Source organism: Hippocampus zosterae, chromosome 4 (assembly GCF_025434085.1).
Source record: "Hippocampus zosterae strain Florida chromosome 4, ASM2543408v3, whole genome shotgun sequence".
In the NCBI taxonomy this organism is placed as follows: Eukaryota; Metazoa; Chordata; class Actinopteri; order Syngnathiformes; family Syngnathidae; genus Hippocampus; species Hippocampus zosterae.
The window spans coordinates 13185071-13197063 of record NC_067454.1 but is presented as its reverse complement, the minus strand read 5'-3'; the positions used below and the strand labels follow the sequence as shown (position 1 = coordinate 13197063).

General features: G+C 42.0%; 1 protein-coding gene across 5 annotated transcripts in view; it reads right to left on the bottom strand.

Annotated features, from left to right (window-relative positions):
- Nucleotides 1-721: 721 nt before the first annotated feature.
- hipk3b (homeodomain interacting protein kinase 3b) overlaps nucleotides 722-11993 on the bottom strand; it is a 29896-nt gene continuing 18624 nt past the window's right edge. For 2 of the 5 annotated variants that reach the window (XM_052063456.1, XM_052063458.1), the window contains 14 exons: nucleotides 9735-9854; nucleotides 9553-9639; nucleotides 8689-8873; nucleotides 8453-8612; nucleotides 6368-6491; nucleotides 6015-6136; nucleotides 5751-5875; nucleotides 5281-5457; nucleotides 4232-4567; nucleotides 4010-4156; nucleotides 3647-3894; nucleotides 3390-3441; nucleotides 2406-2545; nucleotides 722-1432 (listed from right to left, as the gene is read on the bottom strand). In XM_052063456.1, the coding sequence (XP_051919416.1) occupies nucleotides 924-1432; nucleotides 2406-2545; nucleotides 3390-3441; nucleotides 3647-3894; nucleotides 4010-4156; nucleotides 4232-4567; nucleotides 5281-5457; nucleotides 5751-5875; nucleotides 6015-6136; nucleotides 6368-6491; nucleotides 8453-8612; nucleotides 8689-8873; nucleotides 9553-9639; nucleotides 9735-9854 (2532 nt within the window). In that variant the 3' untranslated portion in view covers nucleotides 722-923. The remainder of the gene's footprint in view (nucleotides 1433-2405; nucleotides 2546-3389; nucleotides 3442-3646; nucleotides 3895-4009; nucleotides 4157-4231; nucleotides 4568-5280; nucleotides 5458-5750; nucleotides 5876-6014; nucleotides 6137-6367; nucleotides 6492-8452; nucleotides 8613-8688; nucleotides 8874-9552; nucleotides 9640-9734; nucleotides 9855-11993) is intronic. The other 3 variants (XM_052063460.1, XM_052063461.1, XM_052063459.1) reach the window with 2 other exon arrangements.

The window sequence follows — 11993 nt, the reverse complement described above, 5'->3', positions numbered from 1 at the left end:
CTTTCGTATCTTGAAATTTCTTTCGTTAACACGAGGCAATATTTTCCTGTTGAGACGTTTCATAGCTTGAACATTTCGTATGAAGAGACGTTCGTAAGTAGAGGTACCACTGTATATGTATATTCACTCTCTCACACACACACACACACTTAGGATGCATCAAGCGATTGGAATTTCAAGTGCTGCAGTCCAGTACATTAATAGTCTTGTATATAGTCATATATAAGTAGTAACATGAACAATATGTAAGGCACTATGGCTGGGGACAGTTATACAATGCAGCGAGTCTTGTCACACAAAACGATAAGAGCCACGTCTATGGATCGTTCAGTTTACACTTTTGCTCATGCAAGACCACATGCAGCGTGAGGAACGACCCGATTTAAAATCGCGCAATGGACTTTTGACATTGCAAACACCGAAAGACACTGAAAAAGTACAAATACTCGGAACGCGGTACAACAAACACCGTAGACGACATCTGGCAATCTAGAGCTAGAGACTGGGATGGCTTTACAAATGTGGGTGTGTCTTGCTCATGTAAGAAGGCAATATAGAAAAATAGCTGGGATCGGGGGTGCAACGTCAAACTATTCAACACCACCCCAATTATTTACCTGTTTTGAGGAGTATTCGTAGAAGATCCAATGCAAAGGTATATCAAATGTGCAAAACACATTAAGTGTGAGTTTAACTACTCATTCATTCAATCATTCATACATTATTTCCTTCAGATTTTTTTGCCCAAATAATCTCCAACATCGTTCTTTTTTTTTTTCCTTTTCCTGTTAAAGCTTGAAGTTCAATTACACCCAAGTCGACATGATTCAAAAAATAGCTTGCTTTCTCTGTGGTTGTGCCATGGTCTTTCAAATTGAAAAACCATGTTGCTTGTGGTTTAAGACAGAATTCGCCCCGTGCGCTTAGCCCTCGGGTAGTGAGAAGAGTACCTGGGTACTCATGCTCAGATGTAGGGGTATTGGTTTATTTTGGTGGGGCTGAGTGGAAAACCGGCGTAGGCCGGCGAGGCAATGTAGGAATGCGGGGGGAAGAGGGGCTTGAATTGACCTTGGGGATGCAAAGTGGGGGAGGGCAAAAGCCGCGGATTGATGCCCACTGTGACCTGATGCACGATGCCTGCTGGGTGAGAGATGCTGTAAGCGGGCTGAAGGACGGGACGCGAGGCCACGGGGGAGGCCAAGAGGTGGGCTACCGGCGCGGCCGTGACCAGAGGACCAGACGGGGGATAGGACAACAAGGTGGGTTGGGAGTGCGGGTGCCCCCCAAGGTGGGGATGGCCTGCAGAGTGGTTCGGACTGCCGTGGGACAGGGTGAATGCGGGCCCATGTATGGTAGGGGGGATGAAGGCCTGCGGTCTGCGGGGGGCAAAATTGCCATTCCATTCCTGGTGGCAGGAAGTGAAATGTTGGACCTGGAAGAGATACAAATCAGTTTTCAACAATAAATATCAAACATGTGATTGCCAGTAGATGGTGCTGTTTTCCAGGCTTTTCATTTCAACTATTGAATCCCAATGCAAAGCTGTAGGAAAGGAATAAATACGTCAAATTTTGCATGCTGGGGAAACTATACAAATGGTTGTCAAACCTTTTAGACCACGGTTGGACATTAGCACTTCGTGTTAATATGGAAAAGAAACTATATAGTGATTTAGTTGAAGGGCACTACAAAGATAAGATATCCTTTATTTGTCCCACACTGGGGAAATTACAGCCTCCAGCAGCAAGAATGTAGGTAGATAGAAGAAAGAAGAAAAAAAAACAGCAAACACTGTTCAATTAAGTGCAATATAAACACAAAATGGATAAATCACAGTGCTATTTACAATTGTCTTTCACATCATTTAATTGTTATTATTATTATTATTATTGTTATTGTTATTTTTATTCAGCAGCCTGACAGCAGTCGGTAGGAACGAGCGCCGGCGGTATCTCTCCTTCTTGCAGCGCGCGTGTAACAGTCTCTGGCTGAAGGAGCTAGCAAGTGCTGTCAGGGCGGGCTGGAGGGGGTGGGAGGGACTGGCCATCATAGCTTTTAGCTTAGTTAACATCCTTCTGTTGCCCACCTCCTCCAGAGTGTCAGCAAGCAAGTTATAAAAAATGTATTCAAATGTGGAAAAACAAAAATGCCAATGTGTTTGTACTGTACTTATACTTGATTTTCTTTCCTGTTTTAATTGTTGCACATTTTAATTGTATTTAATTCAGTGATTATTTCATGTACTCAATTGTACTCTTACCACACTTGGAGAACCACTAATTGAGATCATATTTGTTTCATCTTAGAATGAGCTCATTTAATTCACTCCTCCTTATTCTGGGAAATCTCCAATGCAGTCCGACAACTCATTCAAGCACGAGGGTGTGACTGCTGCAAGTTCTCACCTGCCCAAAGCCTAAAGGTTGCTGCTGCTGGGGCTGGAATGAAGGGGTGATCTTTTGGGAACGGTTGAGGAGGGGAGTAGAGTGGTGATGATGCCGCCCAGAAGGGCCTCTCCCTTTGGATTGGTACGAAGACTCCGAAACTGAGTGAGAAGTGAGGGAGAAACATAGAGATGAGGATGTCATTCATTTCTTGCGTAAATATAATTTGTGCTGCAAAGTCAGAAGAGCAAAAGAATGCCGCTGCTAAAAGTGGATGACAAACAACAATTGTGGCAGAAGGCTTTATCAGTTGTCTGCTATTTTAGAAGTTTGATCAACTCAGAATTTTCAACATGGTAGAGTGGCTCCTCTGAATGTGATCGCGAAGATTATAAATAGACATATTTGCGAGATCAGGGAGGAACTGGTAACTAAGCTCTTTCATCGAGCTTAAAGAGACGCCAGATCATCAGCTATAAATATAGCTGGTAGCTCCGGAATAGCAAGCCGTGCCCTTTTATGTGGGGCCGCAGTTGCTAGTTGGAGGTGAGACATGACTTTGACATGAAAGGTGATACGACTGAGTGATTTCTGTGAAGGATTTACATAGCAGCCTTACCTAACCCCAATTTGAGCATGTAAAAATAGTGCTGTGGGGCAGGGCAGTGTTAAATAAACATTGGGTCAAGACACATTGACGTCCCACTGGCCACAACTGTTATAAACCATACTCATGGCGTGTGGAAAACCTCTCCTACACGTGAATGAATTTCATGTTTAAACTTTTGTGTTGGTGACATCCAGGAAATGTGTTGACTAGTACTCATTCATGTTTTGAATATTAAATGCGAAGCAAATCCCACATGCCACGTGTAGCTTTATGAAGCTCACTTCCACACAGATACACAGGCTAGCAGAGTCAGTTTGGAATTAGACTATTGGCAGAAAATAAACATCCATTCCATAGATGGGAGCAGATAAATCAGTCAGGTCACCCATAATCACCTGGGAGAACCTCTGTGGCCGACTAAGATGGCGTAATCCCAGGCCATGTGACCTGTAGAGCAGACAGCAGCAGTAGTGACTAGACTTTTGAGCTACCATGACCTAGCACTTGCTGCTCTCCTGTGTGGCCAAGGAATCCAGGGGTCATTACTCACTTAACTATATACTAACACAGATCTGCATGAGTCAGTTCGAAAATGGAATATCAAAGTCATTATTGGCGTATTGGTGAGTGCACAATATGCGTTCAGCATTACCTGTGTTGACAGGTGTTTCACCGACGCCAGTGTTGTTGTTCAGTACCCTCATCGGAGGAACTGCGGCCGTACGCAGGGCTGGCCTTCTGGCCTCGGTTTCCAGGGCCACGCAAGTGACACGAGGCTTGCAGTTCTGATTGCTGTTTGTCATGTACCGCCGCTCGGGAAAGGGACTGTTGTTATTGCCGTTGGAGGCAGGTGAAATGTCCACTGTGTCGCACCCACTTTCCTGTTCATCATCGGACATACTGTAGGCGAGAGGAGAGAGGGGGGTGGAAACATGACTGATGACACTTTGTTGTGGGAATGAAGGCAAAACACTGTCGCTCAGGGCTTTATTGCGATCGTCTGTATTGGTCATACCTGTTGGGATGTTTGCAGGGTGATGTGCTAGACTGCACGGAGGCTGAAGACCTGGTGCTGAGCGTGCTGTCGGGGCTGCTGAGGGAACACACTCTCTCCATGTCAACTGTGCTCTGGCATGCCTCGCAATCTGCACTTCCTTTACATCTGACAAAGATAAAAAGACTTTTACACCTGAGCCGATGCTCTTTTTGTTCTTGGCACCTGGCATTGTGTACTCACTCGCCCATTGAGTGCCTTTGGGCGCCCTCCTCTTCGTCACTACTGATGCTGATGACGCTGACCGACGGGCTGGTGAGCTCCGAGATGACCATGGCGTGCCGCTGCTCCTGCGAAACCGAGAGATCCTCGCTGTCCGGCTCTACTTTACAGCAGTTGTCGTTGTCGTCTTCCTCTTCTGCCTGCTCCGTTTCTTGCTCCTGTATAACAGCATGCCCCTCTTCAGGGCACCTAGCTTCTTCCCTTGCTGCCACTTCCACATTCTTTGCTGTATCAGCCATTTTTGGGGACTGGCATGGTAGATTTTGGATGTTTGTGTTTTGGGAAAAGCTGCTGCCTCTGTGGGCAGAAAAAAGCATGTCACCATCACATCATGAACAAGAGCGTTAATAATAAAGTCAAATCTTCACTGGGCGCACCTAACATAAAATTCATTTAATGAACTTAGTCACTGCCAGCTTTTGACAAAGCAGATCCCCATATTGCCAACATTTTGAATAATCTTTCAAAGCCCACAGAATATTGTGTTCTGTGATAATATAAGCATTGGACCTGCCAAGAGTCTCTTCTTTCACCAGAAAAAAGAAGCTTAGCCTTTTCTGTTCTTTACTAATGGCAGTGGAATGTGGGTTGGTTACAATAAAAACAGTCGTTTCTGACCAGGTTGCTTTTTGTCACAAGAAGCATGTTCAACGCAACAATGATTTCAACATTGAAATGTTTTGCTTTTGTGACACCTCAAACTATAAACCATTAAAAAAGACAGAGAACGGGCTTTTGGTTGCAAAATAATTCATTTGCACATAAAGTGGAAAACACCCAGCGAGTGACATTGACTCACCGCATGACTTGAGTGTGTGTGTGTTTTTTTAATGGCATTTGCCACTCACTCAATAAAGTTCATAATTACAACCGTATTTGCCAAATGGCAGGTGTTTTTAATAGTCCTGTTACATAATTTCCCATCATAAGAGAGGCACAATAGAGGCAGCACTAGTGAATGGAATGCATTGTGTCTGCTGATTTTAATTTTACTGAATAAAGTAACTCACATGACATACCTGTTGGTACAAGGCTTTGCTCTCTTGTTGGCAGCGGGCTGCGGCCACACCACATGTGCAATGCCTATGTTTATTGGCTGGTGGGCGGGCATGGTCATTTGGTTGGTTAGGAACGGCTGAGGGTGGGCAATCATTGAGCTGTAATGGTTACCATGGGGACGCACTTTCCTGCATCGAGAACATTGCACATTGAGCCAAAAGCCTTTAGCAGCATTACTGACAAAATGGTCTCAATCCCAAAGGACACACATATGACTCACCAATCATTAATATTCAAAGGAGATGGCTTTCTGTGTCTGTGATGCAGCGCAACCAAATCCCACTCAGTAGTAAAACAACTTAAGCTAATGACACACTTACTCTCGATATTGTATGATATTATGTCTCCAAAATAGTTGAAAACAACACATTGAAGTGAATTATTGTTACGAGGCATGACTAACAGCTCAGATTTAGCTTACCCCCAGTCACCCACTCTCGGTGGGCCGGCCACTGTGTCAGATGCTAAAGTGGTTGGCGCTGGGGGAACTGATGTCATCTGCTGCCAAGTGGGCACCAGAATCTGCTGGGCTCGGTTTGACCAGGCCTGTTTTAGTGCAGAGAATCCAAAGGAGACATATTTATCTCATCAGTGATTACAATCAAACGCAATTTTCATGTCATTCACAAAAACTCCACATTATAGCCTCATTGTCTCTGATGTCAAAATTGGGCAACTGCACTACCTGCGTGATAACTCCTGGTCTGATTTGGATGGGCTGGATTGGGGGCGCTTGAGTGACCAGAGGAACAGAGGCCTCCATTCGAACAGAGTAGGCCGCTGGTTTCACAGTGTTGGTGGGTATTCCTGCAGGGATGAAATACAGAATACTTGGTTATAGTTGGTTTCTTAATGTTTGAAGAAATGGTTTTTGAACCGCTCCAAATGCAAAACGGCGTGAGTTAACTTTTGATTTGAATTAGTACTACAAAAGAGAAATTAAGTGAAAAGGAATTCAATGACACATACAAACGTAGAATAACCGACCTTTTAAATACAACCTGTACTGTAAATGAGTGTAAAATGTACACATCCTACCTTGAATGGTGGGTGGACATAAGATGAGTGCCTGCTGAAATGAATCGTTGGCTCCAAACTGTCCACTTCCTGGTTGTAATGGTATTCCTGGGTGCAACACCGAGGGGGCAGATGGTGCTAATGCCTATTAAAAAAATATATAATAATAATACATTTTGATGACAGATTTTAAAATAGTGTTTAAAAAAACACATCCCAAAAATGTATTTACAACTTTAAGTCCAACTTAATTCTTTATAATTTGCACAAAAGGTCATGTAATAAAATAGAGACTGTATTGTGCAAATGCCATTTGGGCATGTTGCCTCTGCCTCGCTATTCATGCAGTCTATCATTACATTTACTGGATACTGAGAACTGGGCCAATATTGTTCTGCTACATCTTCCGTGTGGTTGCACATGATTGTTCACACAAAGCCGCATGTCATAAGGTTAAAGAATTACAAGTCCTTTTTACTGTAGCGCATGTCACTCAATATGGTCTCCCGAGGTTAAATAAAGAGGTGAAATCAAAGAGGTTTCCTGGATTTAAAATGCAAACGTCAGCCTTGCAACCGGGACATATTATGGAAAATGTACCTTCTAATAGCCCGTATACAGCTGAGTTCATGACCATCCATCAAGTGAGAAATTAAAATTAATTTGCAGAACTATTACCCCAAAGAGCATTTTTCCGCCCATGACTTGCCATCCAGAGGGTCATCTAGAGCCAACACTGGATCTCAAATCTTCAGCCTTGCTCAAAAAAGATTGATAGAGGATGTAAAGTTTGCTATAATTATTGATTGGTGTATTTTGGTATTTTATTTTGTATTTAAAACGCCTTGGAAATGAGGAAGATGTTGTGACTTAATTTATTTGGGGGTGGGGGGGCATGTCTCCTTGGATCTTTGGTGTTTTCTTGTTTCCAGACAGCATTTAACAAATCCGTAAATTGAAGATTTGCATCACGGAGTGGCACTGACAGAAAAAAAGGTCGGCTCCTTATTTCTCCTCCGCAACCAAAGATTTGCAGTGTTGCCATGACCTCAGCAACATGACGTGATTTTGTTGCCATGACAGCAGTGCCACAAGGCATTATGATGGGCAGGTCTGCTGTTTTGAAGGCAATAAGGGCAAGGAGTTTTTTTAAACCTTCAGACAGGATATGAAACATAATATTTGCTTTTAATATTAGCTTCATTTCCAACCCAAGAGAAAAAATAATGATTTGATATTTTCATGATAGTTGTTTTGAAAATCTACAACGCTAAAGGACTTTCTGTATAATTGCATTACTTCACTTACTGCCACTACTCACTTTAAAAAATGGTTCAAGTATTATCTGCACCAACTGCACAACTGTCAAAGTACTGTATTGCCCCACTGATCACTTTATCTCTGCTCAATGACTCTGCACATTGTCGCACAGCTGTCATTGGGTGGTACTACTGCACAATGGTTCCCTTACATAACGAAACGTCTTTCAATACGTTATATGTCATGTATTTGTTTTTCGTAGTTGCTTGTTATTGCAATACTAGTGCAGCCCATACAACCAGAGACAAATCCCTTGTGTGTTCAATACACTTGGCCAGCAAATGATTCTGATTCTAAGGTTAAAACACCACATTGCAATTTGTTGTTTGTTGATTCTCCTAAATAGTCAGTGTGATTTCCAGCGGATAAATTGTGAAAAATCACCAACTATATTATATATTGGACATCCAGCAGCCGTTTTGAACTACCATTCATCAGGATCATTCAATGTACTGTGCGGTATTTATCAGGCGCTAAAACCACTTGAAAATTTATCGTCACACATTTCTGACCAAAATCAGGAGTGGCTGAAATACTTTATGGATAACTGCAAGCATTTGGAGGATCCTGCAGTAAAATGTTTGTCACAATCTAGATATACCAGCTGTTTACAGTATGGTATACTGTATGTAGATTTAACGGTTTTGTTCTTGAACATCCTCATTTTCACACAAATGTTCACTCAAATAATTCTATGATTCAGTCATTTTCACTGAGAGGCAACGGAATACAATGAGACAAATATAGACAGCAAGTTGTAATGAAAAGACTTCAGTGACAACTTACTTGAGGGTGGACAACAGTCATTTTGTTGAAGGGATGGGTTACTGTGGCTGCAGTAGGAGCGGCCCCGGGTCTAACGAAGGGGCCCTTACTCCTGTTGGTTGCGTCATATGTGTTGGGACGGGTTGAGCAAATATCCATGATGTGGAAACATGACTTCACACTGTGCGCAGGAGGTGAAGAGGTCAAATTGACACCCAACCTTTTATGTCTGCAAAGGTGAGTTTTAGTGGACTCACTGGTTGCTATGAGGGAAGTCGAGCAGGTGTTGCATTGTCACGAAAGGGTGACTGAGAGCTTCAGCGGGGGCGATCCTCTCCTCTGCATCGATGAGCAACATTTTCTTCAGCAGACTCACAAACTCCCGGCGGTCTGCCTTCTCTGCAACTAAGTCGCTGCCTTCTAGATTCATCACCAGGTTCACCTGGGAGAAAAATATTTAAATCAACTCAGTACTGTGGGAAAAAATACTTTTAGCCATGATATTATTTTCCAGAAATTATACATGGTGAAAACAGTTAAGACATGGATTAGAACCTGTGGTTGTGTGGAAGTTGCCTGTCTTCTGAGTAAAGGATGACTAAAACATATTGAGGTTTTGTTTTTTTCTGTTCAATGTATAACTGGAGAAATTAAGATTTAAAAATGTATTCGCTCTCTCACACACAAGATGTGTGTTCTTTGGCATCCACTTCCGCAGATCAAGAACCACATCCTCTCACGCAAAATAGATCCATCACATGAGCACCCCACAGGCCTGGTCTAAAAATAGTCACCAGTGATGGGACACAGTAAACACTGGGAGAGATTTATAGAAATAAACTGCAGTATTTTTTTTTCACGTGGCAGGGTAAAGCAGGGTCTGAAAATGGCTGGCACTGAAGGTATTAACATGATCGATGTCATCACATAAATATCATTTTATTAATAGTAATAACAATAATACAGTATATAATAACCTATGAAAGGTAATTTGGGCAAACGTGTTATTTCGAAAGTGCCTATCAAACTCGTAGACCTTTGCCGTAATCAGTACCCAAGAAGTGGTTCTCACTTTAACAAAGGTTGGTGAACCCTGCTCTAAAGATTTGAGTTGGACATACGTGCACTATGTCATCCAAACAGCTGAAGATGTACTTCCTCGCTTCTTTTGATTTCATCCCCGTCTCAGCCTCATGCTCATCTGTAGACTGTGGAGACAGAATATGTTTAGTATTAGGGTGTCAGTGGAGTTCAATTATCAGAGGTGGTTTCGGTTTTATTGTCTGCAGATAAAACTGCTCACCTTTATCCTCCAGACTGCATAAGGTGAGTCTGACTCTCTGCAAAAGAAGCGCGTGGTCTTTGTCCCTGTATTCAGTAAATGTTCTCCAGGCAAACCTTGTGTCTGAGAAATGTAGCGAATCTAGTGGGTCCAGAAAAGAGTATTGAAGAGAGAAAACAAGGGAGGAATAAACAATAATTCTATTAATAGTTACAAGGAAATTTAAATTCATTTCACAGCGACACTGTGCTTACTGTTAAGGTTAACAACAGTGACATCATTCTGTAAAGTCCCTGAGAGTCCGATCCACTGGGTACAGATTGTCCCCGTCAGGGCACTGCATCACAGACCTTGAAGATTGCAGTTCATGTGAAAGAGTTAAACCCAAATATCCCTGTGCTGATGTCTGACAGGTGTCAGGGTCTTTGCAAGTTAGCTGTGATAACAAGGTTCTCTTGCGCTTAACGCCAGAAGCCTTCCTTGGTAATGATGGCTCTTCAGTGGAGTGCACAACAGACACGCACGCAGGTTTATGTGAGGAGGCCAGTGAGAAGCCTTGCTGACGTCAATCACACTTCAGCGTTAAGGACAACAAGCATTTCAGATTCAGCAGTGCAAAGACTCATGGAGCCACGCAGTGAGAGAGATGCGTCACACCATGTCGATCATTGTGGCATAAGTATAACCCCAAATGATAAAATCCTGTTATATCACACTATTTGCTTGGCCAGTATGGCAGAGAGCATATGTAAAATTTCTAAAAGATCAACTCTTGCGGATTATGTTTTAAAATTTGAAAAACATCACGTGAGTGGAAGCGGTTTAAAAAATGACAATGATACGGGAGGGAAAAGTCTTGCATTAATTTTCCAAGGCTGAAAAACAAGGATATAAAACAAAGTTTTAAAAAACAAAAAAGTGGAACAGGCATGCAATGACGTTATTGGACAGATTCCAAAATGACGGTCTATACGGATGAAGACCGTTCTGAGTTACATTATTGTAAAGAAAAAAATATGTCCATTTGTTTGATTCATTCCCAAGATGTACAGAAAATCAGAACAAAGAATGTAGTCAAGTCCAGTCAAATTAAACTAAAAAGTCATTCATGTACAGTTTGGACATGTAACGGTCTTATTTGTGCATTTTATTTCTAAAGTAAGTATATTAATCAGTGCCCTCAAAAGTTTTGGAAAGGCAACGTCAATTCATCTAGGTTTCAGATCAAAAGATGAATATGAGAAAAGTTCTGAATTGCACCTTTTACTTCATTCAGATTGGATCTTTCAAATACGTACAGAGATGAGCCACAAACGTTTTGGAACAAAGTTTTATGGACTGATGAGTCCAAGATTAAACTCTACCAAAGTAATGGAAAGGCCAAAGTATGGAGAAAGTTTGCATGAAGATGTGGTCTCGGTCCACTTGCAAGTCAACTCCAGTGCAGTTCAGTTCACAAGTTAAATTGGTTTTGACCCCACTTCAATATAAAACACTCAATCTCAAATCATGTTTCACCACTGAAAAGAATGGAACTGCTATTAATCCGTTCCAGCTCCCCACCCCGCAGCCCCCAAAAAAACAACTACCAAATTTTCAACAGTGTGATAACAAAAGTAGCATTCTCCAGTAACATTCTTTAAACCCGTAGTTAATTCATTAGAACACACACACACACAATAATAAAACAGACATACTACACATGGATTTGATGACGAAACCGTGACAAATGTTAAGATGTGATATAAGATGCCAGTTTTGTTTGCCAGTCCATATTGTTTTGCATCGAGCATTAGCATTAAGCCTGTGAACTTTCATTACTGTGATTTTGGATAAAAATCTTCAAAGTTTAATTCTTTTAGTCTTTAGTTTTACAATGACCCTAATTGTTGGAGTGGCAATAAACTTGTTTTCCACACATGCGAAAAAGATTCTTCAGGTAATTTAATTCAATTCAATTTGGGAGCACGGTAATATTGAAAACTAGAGTACTTGTGCTACTATGAAGCCATTATAAACAGACCAGAGGTGTTTCTCATGCTTGACTACTGAAATTAAGAGTGAACTAAAAGGAAGCGTAACATAAGGAAGAGGAAGGTGATAGGAGGAGTCTGAGTTATAAATACAATATGCTGTTTAAGATGGAACCAGACCCCATGCAGAAAGATAAGTACAAAATGGAAAGGAAGGAGTGGCTCCAGCCAGATCCCCTCCGTGGAAAGTGGATGACACCTCACAGCAGCAGGCAGCTGCCTCACTGTGGCATCTTTATTTTGGTCA